The 20515-nt window shown below is 35.4% G+C and overlaps 1 protein-coding gene across 1 annotated transcript in view; it reads right to left on the reverse strand.

The window, feature by feature from the left end:
* Nucleotides 1–855: 855 nt before the first annotated feature.
* The window catches only part of SLC15A5 (solute carrier family 15 member 5), an 85550-nt gene continuing 65890 nt past the window's right edge, over nt 856–20515 (reverse strand). The window contains exons 8-9 of the mRNA XM_047866893.1: nt 6145–6253; nt 856–1147 (exon numbers count right to left, since the gene is read on the reverse strand). Coding sequence (XP_047722849.1) covers nt 1000–1147; nt 6145–6253 — 257 coding nt within the window. The 3' untranslated portion in view covers nt 856–999. The remainder of the gene's footprint in view (nt 1148–6144; nt 6254–20515) is intronic.

Consider the following 20515-nt stretch of genomic DNA (forward strand, 5'->3'; position numbering starts at 1 on the left):
TTGTTAAACCCACTGATTCCTGGAAAAAGATTTGGGTTAAAGCAGTCTTTGGTAGGAGCCAGAAAGATTCTCCTAAAGCAGGTGATCCTCAACCAAACTTTGACAAGCATTGCTACAAAGGTAGGGGGCATTAGTTTTGTTTGATATTGGTTTATTATTTTTTATATGAGTTTCCACATTTCTTTGTTTATTCAAAGGATAAATGTTATTTATGTCTTTTGGAAGACGATCTTCTGAATATATCTGAATTGGTAGCATTGAAGACCAAAAGGTGTCATTTGAGTTAGGGATCCTCTTTAAGCTTCTCTATTTGATTCATCAATTTCTCTCTCAACACTCATTTATCTTCCTCAATTTTCTTTTTTCCTTTAATCAGAATAATTCCATCACTTACCTTTATTTTATAATGTCTTCAGGATTGAATATTCTTTCTTTGTTAAGGGCCTCAGTTTTAGTTAACATTGCTTTTTAATTTTGAGAAAATTTCCTTTATATCTTGATGGGATAATATGAAGATCAAATATAGTAAAATCATGTATGGATTTATTATTTAGTCAGATATAGATGGCATATGATCACAAGGTCTGGCATTGTAATAAGTGCTCAATAAATGTATAGAAAGGAGGAATGTTAACATACTATTATTTTGATTCTATTGGCACATTAAAACTAAAAATAGCATTTATATTGCTTTTAATGGCTGAACCACCATTGTAAAAAGTTGTAAAATATAGTAATGTTTAGGACCTAATCATTTTGTTGTCATGGAGGCACCACAGACTTTGAAATTACTTTATCAATTGTAATGTATAATGTGTTAATGCAAAAGCATAATAGTTCACCAGAAGAGTCATGATTAGTCTTTATAAATAAAGTACACCGATAATATTCCTAAAGTCACTGCCATCCATATTAGTTCTTAAACTAAAATGCATAAGGTGTTCAGGTGAAGAAAACGTGAATACTTTGCTCATAGGATGGGTAGAGTCAAATGTAGTTTCATAGGGCTGTCTCCCAAAGATCAATACTTGAAGAAAATTCTTGTGTACTGCCATAAAATTTCTGAGACTTTTCATGGAGGAGAAGTGTTTCTTCAAGATTACTTCCACTGATGTTCTGGGCATTAAAATGATTTAGATTACAATACCTAAAAAAGAAAGAAAGAAAGCTTTTTTTAGGACCAGATGTAGATGACTTGATAAATCATTTGCTTTCTTCCTGTGCTGTCTACCTTTTATTACGGGTCCATAGATACTGGCACAACAGTGATGATTATTTAAGAGCACTGCGTACCAGAACAGTCTTTATAAAACGACAAAGGGAGTTTCAGGAGATGTTAAGTTGTCTCATAAGGACCTTTAGATGGCGCTGTTTTACAACTTGCAATGACTCTGACAGAGCGAGATGGGGGAAAGTCTGAAACCCTATCAACTTTACAGTTTTCATGGAGACCAGGACTCATGAAATACTTCAGATGCACAAGAGATTTGTAAATTCAGTGTTGAACCCATGTAGAAAACACTGTTGTCAAACAATCCATGAATACATTTCTAGAATGCATACCCTATACTCCTGACCCAAGGAACACGTGGCTTTCCTGAGTGTCTGTCTTCTAAGTGCCAGGCACCATGCTAGGGCACTATACCCACCCTCGCTTAGTGAATTCTCACTACAACCCTAGAAGGATGAAATCATCCCCATTTCACAGATAGGGAAACTAAAATTCTAAGAGGTTAAATGACTTCTTTGGGGTTCATATGAATAGTAGTTGGCAGACCCTAGGCTGGGAACTCTCTTATTCAAAATTCTGGCCTTTTCTCCCTGTAGCACACTACTTTTAAAGACACATTATTTTCTTGGGGCACCTGGGTGGCTAAGTCAGTTAAGCGTATGACTCTTGATTTCGGCTCAGGTCACGCTCCCATGGTTTTTGAGTTCAAGCCCCACGTGAGGCTTTTTGCTGTCAGCACAGAGTCTGCTTTGGATCTTCTGTCCCCCCTCTGCTCCTCCCCTGCTCGTTCTCTCTCTCTCTCTCTCTCTCTCTCTCTCTCTCTCTCTCTCTCTTAAAAATAAATAAATAAACAAACATAAAAAAAAGACAAACACTTCTGAGAAAGTTTTAGGAGGATAGGAATTTCAAACTGCTTTATTCACTGCTGTGTTCCTAGTGCCTGGTGCATAGCACATGCTCAAAAATATTTGTTAAATGAACGAGTGAATATGGGCTATAAGTTCAGTTTTATCAGATACATGTAAGCTTCTGAGGTCAAACATCTACTTCTGATTTGTGAAAGTTTCCAAAGTGAATTTTACCTGCTTTTCCCTCTCAATATATTGCTAAAAGTAACTGTAAGAGAAGAATAGTGCTTGAATAAGTGGTCTTTTGTCTCTGATTTATGTTGTTTTCAATAATTATGACAAGTTATGCACAGAAGACTACTGGTATCATTGACAAAGTTGGGGCAATGGTATCAACTTTAAGATGTGTTTTACAGAGGTGCCTTGGTGGCTCAGTTGGTTGAGTGTCTGACTTTGGCTCAGGTCATGATCTTGCAGTTTGTGAGTTCCAGCCCTGCATCAAGCTCTGTGCTAATAGCTCAGAGCCTGCACCCTGCTTTGGATTCTGTGTCTCCCTCTCTTTGCCCCTCCCCTGCTCGCTCTCTCTCTCTCTCTCTCTCTCTCTCTCTCAAAAATAAATAAACGTTAAAAATTTTTTTTTAAAAGATGTGTTTTACCACACTGGAAGGACAGTGGTGTTGAGATAAAAACAAACACCCTTTTGCCCTCCCTCCCTAAAACATCTGTAATATCTTTTTATTTCAGCATCTAATGTGGGATATATATTTTTATCCAGCACTATAGAGATGTTTATGTAATACTTTTCAGCTAGGGAAAGACATTTCATCTACCTACATCCTTCATTCCCAACCTGAAGAGCCTCAGGTATGACATGTTACCATTGCTACTTTTAGATTTGATTGAGGAGGATTCTAAGACAGACAGAGGCAGAGGACTATTTTTTGTTTTGTTTTGTTTTGTTTTTGTACAAATGAAAAATAAATCTTGCCTGATATTCATGTATAATTCCTAATGGTACTCAGGTGATATCTGAGTGACCCTGGCAAGTTCTTTTTGTTCTAGGACTTAAACTCGGATTGTATCACACTAATATAAAAATCATGGTGGGGGTACCCTCAGGTGTCAACAGAGACCTAAGGTCAGCTGTGTGTTGGTGAAGATGCTGTTTCATAATTAATATGCTGTTCTAAAAACTTTAAGAACAAGAATAACTTGGGACTGTCTTGTTCTTGATAGATTTGTCACTGTTATCTGGCTCTTCAAACACTGACTCCTAAATAATATGTTTCAATAATACTGTCTCTAGAACACCTGTGTTTTCTCCTGTTTCTTCACATACTTACTGTTTGTTAGTGTTTGACAATCACACAATCAGTATAGAACTAAATCAAAATCATTCATTCCTCACTAGAGACACTGATCTCCTACCATAAGTTCCATATAGTTTCTTGCCTAACTTCTGGCTTGGACCGTCCCGCCCCAATGGGCAATAGATACCCAGGGGAATGTGTGACTTTGCACTAATGTAGTTGGTTTTAGCTGCTTGATCTCTGCTGGCAAATTTTCCACTCTCTTTTCTTCTGATATGTGACACCCATTCTTTCCCGGTGGAGTGGCTGATCGACAGGTGATGGTGGGTATGGTTACTTTAACTGAAGGGATGGGTTTCTTCCCTACCCATCAGAGTCAAGGGGTTGTTATAGAGTAGGTAGAGAGCTCTTCTGTGGCACTTAGAAACAGTATGCTGGTAGGAGAAAGTGTGTGAGCTTTATAAAGATACACACATGGGTTTGAATCCTAGGTGTGTGAACCTAGTCAATTTACTTACCTAGATTCTCACTTTAGTTTTTGTATTTATAAAAAGTGATAAGATTTCTGTAACAGGGAGGTGGTAAAGACTACATGAGGTTATGTGTGTGTGTGTGTTGCATACTGCCCAAGATAGGAGTGCTTAACACTTGGAAAATTAATTTCCTCCCTTCTTGCTTTGTTTTATCCTGTCTCTATTTTTCCCCCTGTCCTCAAAAAGTAAACAGAAAAAAAGGAAAAGAAAATGTAGGGAAATAGAGGATTTTCTAAGAATCAGACTTATTTCTCAATAAATCTTCTATTATCACTTAGTCTCTTCCCCCTTTTGGTTCCTCCAATATTTGGTGCTTTGTACCATTTTATTCTTGTCTCCTTCTCTGCACCCCACTCTATCATCTGTCACTTCTTTGTAGTAACTCACTTGTTCAACAATCACAGAGAAAGAATCACACTTAAATAATTGAATTTGAGTACTAAATAGTAGCTCATATAGACTGGTACTTTGCTGTCTTCAGTTTTTTGTTTTTTTTTTTTCTAGTGCCTGGAACAATGCTTAGTATATTGAATGAATGAGTGAATGAATGAATGAATGAATGAGTAAATCCCCGAGCTAATAGAGTCTGGTTCCAGTGCTAGTTCTTCCATGAATTCAGCCCATAATCCTGGTCATTTTTGCCACACCTCTGCATGAGTCTAGAAGAAGAATTAAAAAGGAGGAAGAAGGAGGCATAAGGCAAAGCATGAGGTCATTATTATTACTATTGCTAACACTTTTGAGCATTTACTCATACCTCACAACAATTTTACGGCACAATTGCTATTCTTACTGTTGTCACTTTACAAATGAAAAAAATGGGCTTAACAAAGTTAAATAGCTTGCTGAAGTTTCTACAGCCAAGTAGTGGAAGTGGATTCAACTGGGCTGACTAAAAAAATTACCTTTCAAACTACTTTATGAAAAGACAAAGGTCAGATCTTACAGTGGGAGAAGATGTAAGAAGTGCAGGGTTTATGAGAACTGGAAGATGAGCACCACTTATGTGTTTGGAGGCAACGAATGGAGGGGAAAGAGGCTTTGCCTTCACCTTCGGTTTTCATCGCTGACTCTATTTTGCTCCAAAACTGAGGATATTCCCCTTGGATCCTTCTGCAAGACTCTTTGATATTCTAATTTGGCTTTCAATCCAAGAATGAGATAGGTATTTATATTGTGGAGGATCAATTCAACAACTTATATACTTTGGAAGGTAAGAAATATAAAAATTCAGGGAGCCATTAAAACTTTTGATTTTGTCATTAATTCTGCCTTGCATGAAATTTAAGTGCCTCTCTTTTATACTGAACCATAAGCTCCGTGAGAGCAGGAACATAATGGCACTAAACATTTATTGACTTACTGACTTTGTGTCCTTCTAGTTTACTATCGCATGTAGTACCTATCGCATGACTGGTGTTCCAACAGAGATTTATTCAATGAATGAAAGAATGATTTAGGCAAGGGAGAAGTGACAGTGATGAGATAAAATATGACTAAATAGATAAGTGAATAGAGGGAAGTGAGAAAAATAAAGATCTCTGTAGTTGACACAACATGACAGGTACTGTGCTCAGCCCTTTACCAAAATTCATATGCCTAAAGCCCACAAGATGTTGGTTTTCTTGATTTTATTTTATAAATATAAGAACAGAGGCTCAGAGAAGTTAGACAATTTGCTCAAAACTACACAGTCCTCCAAAAATACGTCAGTGAGAGAGAGAGGTGGGCTGGCAATGGATGGATGGTAGATGATACATAATAAGCCACTGACTGGTCTCAGGTGACTGACTAAATGATTTTGCAGTTTGTTATTGACCTTGAAATGGTCACTGCTGATTGAAAGGCCTGAATGGAATCCAAATCTTAAGCATCATTAGATTTCTAGCTATTTGTTTAATGATATTTGCTTTTAATGATAATGACTCATTCATTCTTATTATCAATATGGTTATTTCTAATTCTAAAGTGGTGCTATATAGTGGAGAAAACATATCTCCTTTCAGAACATGTTTTAGAATCGAGTAAAGCACTATTTTATTATAAGGATCAATGGCAAAAGTGAAGTCTAAATTGAAATTTCTTGCTCTGAATAATCTGTTAAATTTCTCTAATATGCTAATTTGTCCAGTCATGGCATACAGGATTCCCGTTGGCTCAGTGATAGTTCCCAGATCAATATTTCATGGACTCAGAAATTGCTCATCTTACCACAAACTTACCTTTGTGAAACACTCCAGAATCCCAGGACGTTCAACAACGTTAATGATGCCAAAAAGAAGAAGAAGCTTTCTAAATTGCCTTTGTTTAATGTGTTTGGAAACCAATTGCCTGTTTGGAACAAAAGTAATTGTTATTCAACTGCAGAGTTGTAAGTTTCTGTGAATATTTTATCATTCCACTATTCATAGAGATTTATTCGCTTCAATAATACCTACAAAGCAAAAAAGCTCATCTGAAACTCATTGTCAAGACTCGTTTAATTCTGTAATTAATGGTAAAATAACAAGCAAAGTACCACAAATATTTTGAAGGTCAAAAAAACCTTAATTTGTATAACGCAATATAGGTTCAGAAGAACTGGGCTATCAAAGTAACCCTGATTATGCTAACTTAACTGGAACCGTGTACATATCTTATTCATCCTTATATATCTAGTACCTAGAGTGCCTGACACATAGGAATTATTCAGTAAATATACATTGAATAAATGTAAAATATTTACCACAGCCAGTTCTAGCTGTAAGGTTAGTGACATAATAGACGTAGATGCCAGTTGGTACATTATTTTGACATCTTAGATAAATCTAATATTACATTATTATAATATCACAGAACCTATTTATCAAACTACTTGAAATCTCTAGTTGACATGAAAGTACTTTTTGACCTGATAAGTAATTCCTTCAAATTAATACTTCTAAATAAGATATCCCCCTCTTTCTGATGATGTCAAACTTCTATACACAAAACTATTACATCAGTTTATATGAAACTATTTAGGATTCAAGGTAATTGCTCTTACTTTGCTCCTAAGTTTTAACTTTTGCTTTGGATCTTTGCTATAATTCTCTCTCTCTTTCTGTACCCAAATCCATATCTATATCTATATGCATTATCTCTATTTCTACACACACTCAATTTTCCTTCAGTGGGTTTTGATACATTATTATTTAATACATTATACGAAATAATGTATTATATATGCAGCACTTATTTTTTTGCAGTACTTTTAAAACAACAATAGGATATTAGTATTAACAAATATGTTATAGATACATAGTATTACAGAATATTAAAAAGATTGTTCAAAAGGCAAAACCTATCACCATGGACAAAACTTAAATTCAGTGGGAGTTCTGAATGGGCAGAGTCTTCCCCCCAAAAGTTATACATTATGAGAACAGGAATTGATCTTCTTTGAGCAGTCAGATGCCAAGGTTTGGGTATTTTCTTGCTTTTTGATAGAAGTTCCTACAGTGGGTTGTAAAGAGAGGTGTGGGATGAGAGCAATCAGTCCATGTGCCGATACACTCGATCTTCAGTAACATCTTTGGCACATGGGTTGTGAGTTGCTTCCTGAGCTAGAAAATGGTTCTTGGCCTCTCCCTTGACAGTGCATACTTTTAAATGAGATTTGAATTAAATGTTCTGTTCAGGGTTGATAGTCAGCAAGTACATAAGTATGACAGCTGTGATTAATTGTGCCACTTCCCATTTAAAGCCGTTTCTCTTCTGTCATTTAACAATGACTATTATTACGGACCAACCATGAAAATTAGCTTGTGTCTTGGACCTATAATTGAAATCTGGTATTGAGTTTAAAGCTGTTTGGCAAGTTCTACTTCCCCATTTTATTAATTTGTGTTCCATTACAATAGAAATGCATGGTGTTATTGCTATATTGACATAATGCCTTCATCTGATAGGAGTAGTTTCACATAACGTTTCCGTCTGTGTCTGTCTATTGGGTATTGTGTAGCCCTCTTGTGTGTGTGTATGTGTGTGTGTGTGTGTGTGTGTGTGTGTGCAGAAACCAAGCATTTGATTGTACTTGAATGGGGGTAGTTGGGGTGGAAGTCAAGGTAAGGTGAGATAACATCACACATATTTTCAGGAAGAACTAAACCACCCTGCTAACCTTATTCAAACAGTCATAGTTCCTTATTTCTCCTGAATTAATATCCCAATCATATTTCTGTCCTTTTAATTTCACATCAGCACTTTGCATGTGATGCGTTTAGACCATTTTATCACTGTGTTTCTCTGGCTAGAATGAGAGGAGTTTGTACAGAGTATGCGAAGCCTCAGAATTAACATGACATTAATTCTGCTTGGAGCATGAATTTTGGTCCATAATAAGTAATTGAAAAGGCTATCTTTATATTATAACAAAGTCAGATGAGGGAGAAGAATATAAATTTTGTAAGATCTTTAAAGGTAAAACATAATATTTGTAAAAAATTATGCAATTACACCAAATACCAGCCTATCAGGATAGCACCAGCTCCCCCTGCATGTGCCATTGTATCTGTCACTGGGGATACTGTGGTGGGCACAAATGAGAAGCACCGTGACTGGGAATTATGGGCGTGTGGGGTGACAAGAGGATGTCATGCTAGAAAGGTTAGGGAAAGCAGTGGGAATTTATGAGTAACACAAAATATTTTCTGAGTGGAGTTATTTAAAAAAATAAAATGAATGATTGCCATATCACCTATTCAAACTCCTGATAACATTTCTATAGTCCTTCTTGAACATGATTTTTAGTGTTCAACTTCCTTCCTAATGCTGATCTTCATGCTAGCCCCATATTTTTGCCTTACTTAGCTATAATTTTACATTCCCTGTGTAGCTAATCTATATGGTGAGCTCCATGGTAAGGGGAACAATCACCTGAATTGATAGCACAGGACACACACTAGCATCAAGTTGGACAGAGAGATACTTCATGAAACCTAAAATTTGTTTTATTTATATAGAGATTATAAGTCTATGTAAAGAGATAGCTTTGGGTGTGAGTTTCACCCAAAGCTATCTCTTTACATAGACTGATAGAAAGAGAATGGGCTTGGAGGTGGAGAGATTTTGAAGTCAAATATTGTCTCTGTTATTTAATAGTTTTGTTTTTGGGCACTTGTCCAATTGAACCACTTCAGCCTTGGTTTCTCCTCTCTAAAATGACAGCAACACCTTTTTCACTGAGCTGTTATGAGAAGTAAGGATGTCAAGGGTTGGACACAGAGGAGGCGCTCCATAAACTTTAGATTATCACTCCCACCCACACACACTTTAGAAGTAGCTCATACAAAATCATGTAGCCTGAACTTGATCTCGGGCCCATTTCCTGTCAGATATTTCTTCATGTTCTGTGTGCCACTTTTTTTTTATCATTATCCCAGGACTGGTTGTAAAATGTTCCATTTAACATTGTCAGTTGACTCAGCTCTTAGGTACTATAACTTTATTTTAGTAGCTTATAAACTTTTATTGTCGTAATTCACATTTGTGCCATTTTTCACCTGACATTTCTAGTAGCTGATTGAAATCTGGGGCATCCTTGCCAAAGGAGACAAAGAGAAGACTTTAGGTCTAAAATGGAACAAACTAAACTTCTCCAGATCTTAGCTTGGGAAGGTAAGGAAGTTTAACAACATGAGAAAAGAATGTGCTACATAAACAGTGGTAAGTGCCATATGTTAATGCTCACAGTGAACCCAAGTTAAGTACTTTAGTAGAATAACCAGCTAGTTAGTAATGAAAGTTAGACCACTCGGTAATAGAACATTCACGAAATATTTAGCATTGCTCAGAAGTTCTCCACATATTTCTTGTTCAGTTAGATTTATTCGTTCATTTGAAAATCACTTGTTAAGAAATTTTCATGTATCATAAAACAGGCATTTCAAGTTGCTTAAGAAAACAAGCTCATAGATTTGTAGAAGAGACATGCAAACAGGTAATTACTCTGGAGTATTAGACCTTATAGACACTAAGTAAAATGTTTCTATTTATTTTAAATTATCATGGCCATTTTAGAGACAAAAAGACTATAGAATTATTTAGACTAGTTCTTGTATTTTACAGATGAAAGAGTGAAGATGCAGAGAGGTATGTTGAGGCATTGCTCAGTAGAATCCTCATCTTACAAACTGCACTACTAAAGCCCCAATGATGCTAATAGAATTATGTTACTATAAACAGCACAAAGTCACTAATATGAAAGAAGAAAATGCTTTATTCTTGTCCCATATTATGCCTTGTATTGTAAAGCCCCAAATTTCATATGCTGTCTTTATGTCTTTGAGCCTCACAGGGCCCCAAAGGCCTAACCACATAGTTCTTTGCCCTTTCAGACACACTCCTCACCCCAGGGGAAGGCCTCCCTCACCTGGTTAATTCCGCTATTAGTCAGCCCAGCTGCCTGCTACTCGTATTAACCCTAAAGCTCTTACCTCCTTCTCAGACCTCAACATCAAGCAAACAGGAAGTCACATCCTCCTGTGGGATCCAGGAGTCACTCCCTGTTTTGTTACTACCAGGCTTGCCCTCCACAGACCTTTGTTGCTCTTTTCTCAAGTTAGCCCCCATATGGCCCTGTGTGACACATTCTCCTCCCCTGACCTGTGAGTGTGTCTGACTAATAAGCTGCTGTCAGCCCATCTCTCCAGTGTCAGGTGTCATATTTTCAGCCACCTTATCCTATTTAGGTTGAGGACCCCTCCCACACTGACCAGGTGAATAGGAGGTGATGAGAACATGCCCCTACACAGAAATCAAGGTCAGTTCTACACAGAATTCTAGTAGCTTCTGTGGCTCTGATGCATGATTACTGTTTTGGGGAGAAGAAGGAGCAGTTCCATATTCCATTCTAATCAGTACCCAGTACCAAGTAGCTCTGCTTCTAAACTACATCAGGCAATATGACTCCTTTAAAACAGAAGACAGGAAGTAGTGGGTGCATGGCAGTCAAGGCACATTGCTTTCAGGTAGCGTAGCTCCCAAAGAAAAGCATTATAGGTGAATGTGGGCTCTAGGGAACACTCAATAGTCATGTATGCTTGAGACCAGTTTACAATCACATTATTTGATCAGATTGTTGGACAATCAAAAAATGGTGTCAAATTCTCACTCCAGCCCAGCAGTTTGCTTATCACGATTACTTGTGTTTTAATGGGGGCACTTTCACAGAAAACTTCATTAAACATATGGAAAGTGACATAGGCTAAGGGAATCCATACACATTCTTAGTTGGTAAATACTGCCTGTCAGTAAATTTCTCCTACTGAGGATGACTAAATACAAAAAAGGTCAAAATGAAGAAGGAAAAGGGACTGTATACATATTACAACTTTTGCTTATGAAAAAACACCCCTAACACACAACAACAAAAGTTCAAATAACAATAATGATAATAATAATAATAATAATATAGGAAATCATAAGGAAGAGACAAAAATTTAAAAAAAATAGTAATTTCAGGCAAAGTTGAATTCAAAGGAAAAATACTGTCAAAGAGACACTGAGGATTTTTCTCTATTTATAAAAAGCACAGTCCAAATTGAAGATAGGTCAATGAACATCCTTTAAGTAATAAAAATATAACAAGTCTGTTGGAAACTTGGATAAAAACAGGTAGATCAATTTTTGTGAATGACTGTCACATTTTGCTCAAGTTTTGATAGAAAAAGCAACAAAGAAAATGATGTAGAGGATTAGAATAATGTGACTGATAAGAGTTTAATAAAGATTATACTATTGTTTAGTAAAAAAATACTCTCTTATAGAAGTTTAAATAACATCAATAGCAAACCAAATATCTTAGAAAGTAAGATACTGCCCCTACATAATCATTTGGTCAAAGAGAAAAATGAAACCCACAACCACAAAGTATTTGAAAATGAAGTGATGAGGAAATTGCATTTATAAATTTAGGGATACATATTTAAATTCTATTCAGAGGCACATTTAAAGGCACATATTTTTTCAGTTTGAAGGAATGCAAATAAATGAACTAAACATTCAGCACAAAAGAACCCTAGAAAATAAATAAGAATTGTAAGGAAAGTCAAAGAAAAAAATAAAGATGACAGCAGAAAATCATTATATTAAAGAATATTAGATTTAATAATTCTAAGGCCTGATTCATTGCAAGAAAAGGTAACAACAACAGAAACCCTGACAAATCCAAAGAGAATAGATAAAAAAAGAGTCAGGGGCCATAACAATATTTATTTATAAGTGTGCTATATTAGTTTCAAAAATCTTATGGAAGAAAGAAGGTGTGGTGTATACGTGTGTGTGTATCTCATTATGTATATGATGGAATATTACTCAGCCATAAAAAAAGAATGAGGAGCACTTGGGTGTCTCAGTGGGTTAAGCGTCCAACTTCAGCTCAGGTCATGATCTCACAGTTTGTGAATTTAAGCCTCTGTACTGACAGTGCTGAGCCTGGAGCCTGCTTTGAGTTCTGTGTCTCCCTCTCCCTCTGTTCCTCTCCCACTCACACTTGGTTTCTCTCTCTCTCTCAAAAATAAATAAACATTTTTTAAAAAATGAAATCTTGCCATCTGCCACAGCACGGGTCCATCTAGAAGGTCTAATGCTAAGTGAAATAAGTCAGCCAAAGAAAGACAAATAATATGATTTTACTTATATGTGGAATTTAAGAAACAAAACAAAGGAATAAGGAAAAAGAGAGACAAACTGAAAAACAGACTCCTAACTATAGAGAACAAATAGATGGTTCCCAGAAGGGAGGTCGGAGGGGGATTGGTGAAACAGGTGAAGGGGATTAAGACTACACTTGTCCTAATGAGCACTGAATAATGTATAGAATTGTTGAATCACTATATTGTACACCTAAAACTAATATAACACTGTATGTTAATATAATTGAATAAAAAAATAAAACTAAAAAAGTATATTATGGAAATGGGATGATTATCTAGGAAAACCTTAATTATCTAAATTGAACCAAGAAAAAAGAAAAAATCTTACTGGCAAGAAACAATGGGGGAAAAGTTACCAGGAAGTATCTTCAAAAGAGATAATGCATCCTAAATGTACCTTTTAATTTTCATGGAAGAGATGACTCTTTCCCCTGGATCTTTCTAGAAAAGCAAAGGACCATCAAATATTGCTACTGCCAGCTGTTGTCTATCTCATGTATGTGAAGATGATTTAATATTGAAAAATCTATTAATTAAATATACTATAATATCAGGAATAGTAAGAAAATCAAGAGGCGATCTCAAGAGCTACTTAAGAAGCATTCAATAAAATTTACTCTGATTTGTTTAGATCTTAGAAAACAAGAAATAGAAATTTTCTTATGATAAAGAATATCCTTTAACATTATAGACCTACAAATATGTTTAAAAAAATAGAGATTCAAATTAAGATTATGAACAGGGTAAAATGTGACTATCTTCTGGTATTAACACTGTTCTGAAGTTCTTTGTCCTGATAAAGGAATAAAGCATCAGAGTTAATATTGGAAATAAGGATTTTTAAAAATTATATTTAATATTAGATAATTTTTCTGTAAACTGAAAAAGATAAATACTCTCATAAATTTACTAAGAAAGTTTAAGAAGTTGGATTAAGATATAGACATAAATATTAATACTCCCCCTATATGAGACATAATTATTATCTCAGTGAATTTGGAAGGAGGGAAAGGAGTCAGTTCATAACAGCAAAATGAGAAAGAGCATAAAATGCCTACTATAAGTCCAACAGAAATGTTCAAGACATGGATGAAGAAAAGAAAATCTAACTGAACTGAATTTTTTAACATTGAATAAATAAAAAAGTTATGTTATCTACTTAGAGGGAACACTAGATATTATAAAAGCTTTTATTTATTTATTTATTTATTTATTTATTTATTTATTTAATTTTAAAAAATCTTTTATTTCTTTTTGAGAGAGAGAGAGAGAGAGAGACAGAGTGTGAGCAGGGGAGGAACAGAGAGAGAGGGAGACACAGAATCTGAAGCAAGCTCCAGGCTCTGAGCTGTTAGCACAGAGCCGGACACAGGGACCATGAGATCATGACCTGAACCGAAGTCAGAGGCTTAACCAACTGCTTTATTGTTGGCACCCCGAAAAGCTTTATTGTTTTAATTAACTAACAAGTAGTACTTATTTCATTAACATAAACATGAGATTTGGGGAAAATTGATAAAATGATTCTAAAATTCACCTGGAAATGTACACTATAGGAAATAAGAGCTTTACAAATGAAGAGTAAACCATAAGGAGAAGTATGATTAGCAATAGTTGATATATATCATAAAGTCATAATAATTAAAAAGAGGGTGATACTAAGCTAAAATCAAGAGGCAATTGACAGGAACAAAATAGACAGTTCTAAAATAGCCCTACAATAGCCTAAGAACTAAGAATATATTAAAGTATATATTACTAACTGATTAGTTTCATTCCACTTATCCTATGGCTATGGGGTATTTATGGTTTAAGTAACTTTTCACAACAAATATCAAGTTATGCTGTGAAATTTGCTTATTTGAAGGAAATAAGTATTTACCTAACATAAAAAAGTCCACATGGATAAAAATATGATTTTCAAAATATTAAACTAAAATTTCCATAACCATAGATAAATGCAATGATATTGCATGTTCACAATGCATGAACATGTTATTCATGTTCACAATGAAAAAGGTTAATAGGTTTGATTACCTATATCAGCAAAACTTGTGCAAACCAAACTCATCTATGAAACTAAAATGTTGAGTTAAAATAGGAAAATATTAGCAATATATTTGACTAAGTGATAATATCCTTAAAGTTTAAAAAACATATAAATCAATAGGAAAAAATGACAAATAGACCAAAAGAAAAATGGGCAAAGAATATGATCAAGCATGTCATGAATGAGTAAAGATAAAAGTGTTCATACATTAAAAATTTCAATTTTCCATTCTGAAAAATACAAATTAAAGTAATAATGGAATATAATTTTTGCCAATCATATTCACAAAGATCAAAATACTATTATGCTCAGGGTTGCAATTAACATCTTGAGACAAGTATTATTCTATCACAATGGTGGTATAATTGATGCAGCCTTTTAGAAAACAATAGTCTTTAAAATATTTATCCTTATTGAATGAATAATTCCATTCCCAGGATTCTGGAAAAAAAAAAAGAGAGTCTTTTTGTTTGTTTGTTTTAGAAATTCAAATGACATGGAAAGATGCTCATGATATTTTCAAAGGAAAAAAAAGTGGGACTTGATATAATTTTTTATTGAGCATTCCTCAGGAGTTATTCAGACTACAATTTTGTTTAAAATATCTCTGTATAATTTTTTTAAGTTTATTTATTTTTGAGAGAGAAAGAGAGAGAGAGAGAGCAAGCAGAGGATGGGCAGCGAGAAGGGGACAGAGGATCTGAAGCAGGCTCTTGGTGGACAACAGTGAGCCTGATGCGGGGCTTAAACCCATGAACTGCAAGATCATGACCTGAGCTGAAGTAGGACGCTTGACAGATTGAGCCACCCAGGCGTCCCTCTCTATATAAATTTAATACCCCCTCCCCACATGCACACAAATAAAAAAAAATTGGAAAAAAATTTACCCCAATAATAATTGCCATCATCTTTTTGGCCTTTTCCCCTCCTCCTTTACAGTTTGGATTTATCTGGTCATACATTACCTTAGCAGCAAAAAATAATATTTTAAAATGATTTCCTCAAGCATACTTCAGGAAAACTCTGACTTCTAAAAATCATTTCTGGTTTATTATCAAACAACAGAAAAGGGTGGTTTTCTCTCACAACCTACTCTTCTTCAGCAATTGAAGTATTGAATAGCAGCCTGGATGTTGTAACTTGGAAGTTATGTGCTATAAAACTGTCCTAAGATATCATTTTGGAAATCATAGTATCCCAAGTAACAATAACCAGTCTATTCTGAAACCTAAGATTCACTCACTTCAGTGATATGTCACTATATTCCCTACTGAAATCCTAGATTTACCAACTATCTCAAATATACATGGCATTATTTTAAGGGCTATGGCATGTTGCTTTTGATGAGAGGCAGATTTCTGCTATGTCTTTTTGGAGAAAGATTCAATATTTCCCCTTTTTACCAGCTACTGTTTTATTTTGAATGTAGTGGACCTTTGAAAATATTAGATGGTGCCTTTTGGAATCTCTTCAAATTAGAGTTGAGCACAGTAAGCAATTATTTTCCCTGAGACTTTGGCAATATATTTTTAAAGTTATTTTTTGTAACACTGGTGATGTGGTAAACCTCCAAAATTGTTGAGACAAAACTGAAATGGCTTTTATACCTAACTTTATCTTAGGCACATCTAGCACTTCACTATGTGCGAAGAAGTATGTAATTAAAGACATGTAACAGCCATTGTCCAGGGTGGATGTACTTCTGTGCCACGGGAAATAAACCCTGTGCAGCAAAAAGAGCTTGGGAATCAGGAATCCACCACTGTTGTAAGATTTGGACAACTTATATAACTTTCCGAGTTCATTTTCCTTTTACATGTGATGGGGCTACAAATATCCACCCCCAAAGAATTGTTGTGAAGATTTAATGAAATAATATCTTTGTGAAATACATATAGCAAGGTCTGCATATAACTGACACTTAATAAATGTTAATTTCTTTCCTTCCTCTATTCAGTAACCTGATTTAAATGCTTCATTTGAGATTCATAGCTCTCCTACCTGAGTTAATTTTTAAAACACATTAATTTTCATGATACCTGAAGGAAATAATATCTAACAACTATATTCTACTCTGGCTTTTCTACCACCTTTTCCTATTTGTCGAATAAGTACTCAAACTATTATTAGCCTCAATTTACAGACGAGGAAACAGAGGCATGGAGAGGCTAAAGTGTCTGCCTGAAGTCATGTAAAGGAGACAGAATAATTATTTGTTGATCAAATGGGTGAACTGAGGTTGGGCCCCAAATCTGCACATACTCAGTTCCTGGCTCTCCTAACAAAGTCTGCATGGAGACTTTAATTTGCATTTGTTCTTCCTGGGAATTGTGAATAAAAATGAAGTTAGGTTGCTGTTTCCAGGAAGGGATGCCGTGTCTTTCAAAATTGTAGAGAAAGCGCTATGTACATTGTTCACCTGATCTGCAAAAAGAATGAGCATGGGATGATATTTGGGAAAACATGCTTTCTTATAAGGGTGAGTTCATTCTCTTGAAGAGCACTGGGAGGTAAAAACCCATCAAGATAGTGTGTTCTCATGATGATTTCAATGAATTATCATGGAAATGAGTTTTAGAAGAGAGGTAATGCTTTGTGATAATAGCCCGATAATGCCATTAGCTATGAACTGTAATTGTAATAGCATTAGTCAAATGAATATATCTGATATTAATTTGAGTGTCAAATATTTCTATAAGATTCTTCTTGTTAATTAAACATCAGCCGTGGTATTATTAATTCACTATCTAGCCAGTGCTCGCACATAGTAGGAACCCAATACGTATTTGTGAACTGAATTTATAAGTCAACCTCGAAGTGGAACTGTTTAAAATAATAAAATACTGGATTTAAATAATATCATGGATATAGCAGGAACTGATTTTTCCCAATATCTGCTTATTTGTACAGTCTGTTCTCTATTGTAACTTCAGTTAGTTAATGATGTAGACTTGTTTATTTCAGAATTTGAAAAGATACCCACCCCCCTCTTGCATATTTGGAGGGAAATCACATGTGAGGTTTACTTCAAATTGCTTTAATTCAAGAGTACGGTTTGTGCCTTTCTTCCTCTCTTGTGGTTTTCAGACCATTTTAAAATCTACCAGACAGCTTCATAACTGCATTGGATACCTGACTATCACTGGACAAAATCATGCTTTAGGTAGTTTGGTATTGCTGTTTGTAATGACCAGTATCAACTGGGCCTTCAACACTGATGGCAATCCTAATTTTCTTCTTCTAAATCATCTCTCGCTCCTGTGACAACACGTTCTTAGCTCCCTGCTCTTCCTATTCCTCATTTTCATCCTAATCCCCCTTTGCTCTCATGAATGGCTTGCTGCATATGTCATAAAGAAAACTGAGAGCCTTGAACAGTAGGAGTCAGCATCTTTCCAATACCAGGACCACACCTCCCCATTCTCTCTTCTGTTTTAGTGCAGGAAAGAAGCATCCACCCTCCAGTAAGAAGTCAATCTCTCTTCTTTCTCTTGCATTTTTAGCTTCTCCATCTACACCAGATGTTCTCATTGGTTAAATATGGCCAAGTATCTCTGGAAATAAAAAAGTATCTTGAACTCACACCTAACGTCCCAGATAAAATACAGGACCCATCATTAAATTTGAATCTCAGAACAACAACGAGTTATTTTCTAGGGTCAGCTCTGTCATAAATATCGTACAAATAATTTTTTGGTGTAAAGTATGCTCACAGTATTGCGTGAGACATGCTTATACTAAAAGCGAAGTATTCATTGTTTACCTGAAAGTTCAAAAGACTCTGTGCTTTTATTTATTAAATCTGGCAAATCTACCCACATGCCCATCTAGCCACCACTTTATCTTTTAAATCTTCTTTAGTGCCAAGTTCCTCAAAAAGGTTGTTAGAATGTGATACCTTTAATGTTTCACTTACTAGATATTCTTCACCCTATTCCAAACTTGTCTTCATTTCCTTCTTACCACTGAAATGACTCTTATAAAGTTTTCAGTGATAATGATGTTGCCAAACCTGCAGATACTTTCCATTCTTCATTTTTATTTGATCTCACAGTAGGATTTTACCCAGTTTACCATTTCCTGTTTGAAACAATCCTCATATATATATATATATATATATATATATGCATATTTATTTATCTATGGTTATGGAAATTTTAGTAGTTTAATATTTTGAAAATATTAGAAATATTGAAGATACAGAACTCAGGAAGGGAGTAAAGAATTTAGCTGTTTGATTCCCATCAAGATCATTTTAAGTTAAAAATGTGATCTTTTAAAATTCTCATTTAAATATCTGTGATTATTGAGACCACTGACAGCCGTGTTGCCATGAAACTCTGAGTTGCTCGTGAAACAGGAATTTGTAGTTGCAGTAAACTTGAAAGAAAATATTTATGCATCTGGAAAACTATTTAACTGGATCCCATAAGTCCATGCCTATTTTCTTAAAGATATGTTTCTTCAAATTCATGTCAGTGCCTCAGGTCCAGCTTCATCTGGGTTTTGAAATGAGATTTTTAGACCTAGGAAGGGAAAATGGCCTGCTACCTCATAATTTGTCTTTAGCCAGGCCATTCTCTACTTGTCTGTCAACTGGTCTAGTGCCAGCACTCCCATAGCTTACTTGGTGGGCCCACAATTCTCACAGGCAAATCGTGCTCATGGTGTTCAGTCAGAATTAGATTCAGAATCCTCCTTGTACAATGGGGGTATGTATCTCAGATATAACTTGTTCTACATCCTCAACCTTTGGCTCCACAGAGACCTTTGAAGCTGCTCAGAGGCCTTAGAGTTCATAACAATATCAGGGCAGAGTTCAAAATATCTCTTAGACGATGGAAAGAACTATCCATTGTTATTGGCTCAAAAGAGATAGAAAGGGCAGATCTTTGAGTCAGACAAATCTGAAATTCAACTCAGTTCTTAATAAGCTGTGAGACCTTGAGCACAATACTTATTTTTTCTGAGTCTCAATTTCTCCTTCTCTAAAATGGTGTCACTAATAACTTAACTTCCAAGATTTCTATGAGAACTAGAGGAAATAGACGTAAAGCACCACATTGATAAAAGTGCACAAAAGTAATGGTTTGTATTATTATTGTACATCTACAATATACAATCAAACGGCTAAATTCCTTACTCCCTTCCTGAATTCTAAGAGGAAGGACTAACAGGGACAAGAAGATGTATTCCTTGACTTCTTGATTCTGCCCAATTATCCTTTTTCCCTTAGACGTTTTGCTTTGGATCTTTCAATCATCTTCACGTCCATAACTAAGATGTCACTTTTCACTGAATTCTATTTTGTTATTTTTTTTTCAAAAGGTAAGCTTAGACTCATGAGTATGAGAAAATTGATCTGACTGCTAATGGCATATGGTGGAAATAAGCAGTTTGACTGACTTCTTCACTCCCTTATATTAGCATTGCTACTTTTAGATAAACTATTCCTGAAATGATTAGTGTAGGAGGATGGGTTTAGTCTTGTATCTTCTCCTTTAAAGCACTCAGAGTTAGAGATCCCAGAAGGATCAGTTTTCTCACTTGTACTGAAAATGTCACTCTAACAGTTATCTGTCTGCACAGTCAAGTTTTGAGAAATCTTTTGAATTTACCACATTCACACCATTCTCCATCATGGTGCTAAAAATGACTAATGCAGCTTGGAGACTGGGAGACTGTGATAGCTGATCGTCTCTTCCAATCATACACCAACACTCACACACACTCACATGCACACATGCTCAGCTGACATGAATCCTTAAAGGTTTAAAATATCTTATATGCTAAATGGAACGTGGAGGCATGTGGGATGCTTAAACACATAGTTACACTGTTGAGGTCTTTATGGTCGGCTCTGTCATA

Source organism: Prionailurus viverrinus, chromosome B4, assembly GCF_022837055.1.
Source record: "Prionailurus viverrinus isolate Anna chromosome B4, UM_Priviv_1.0, whole genome shotgun sequence".
Lineage (NCBI taxonomy): Eukaryota > Metazoa > Chordata > Mammalia > Carnivora > Felidae > Prionailurus > Prionailurus viverrinus.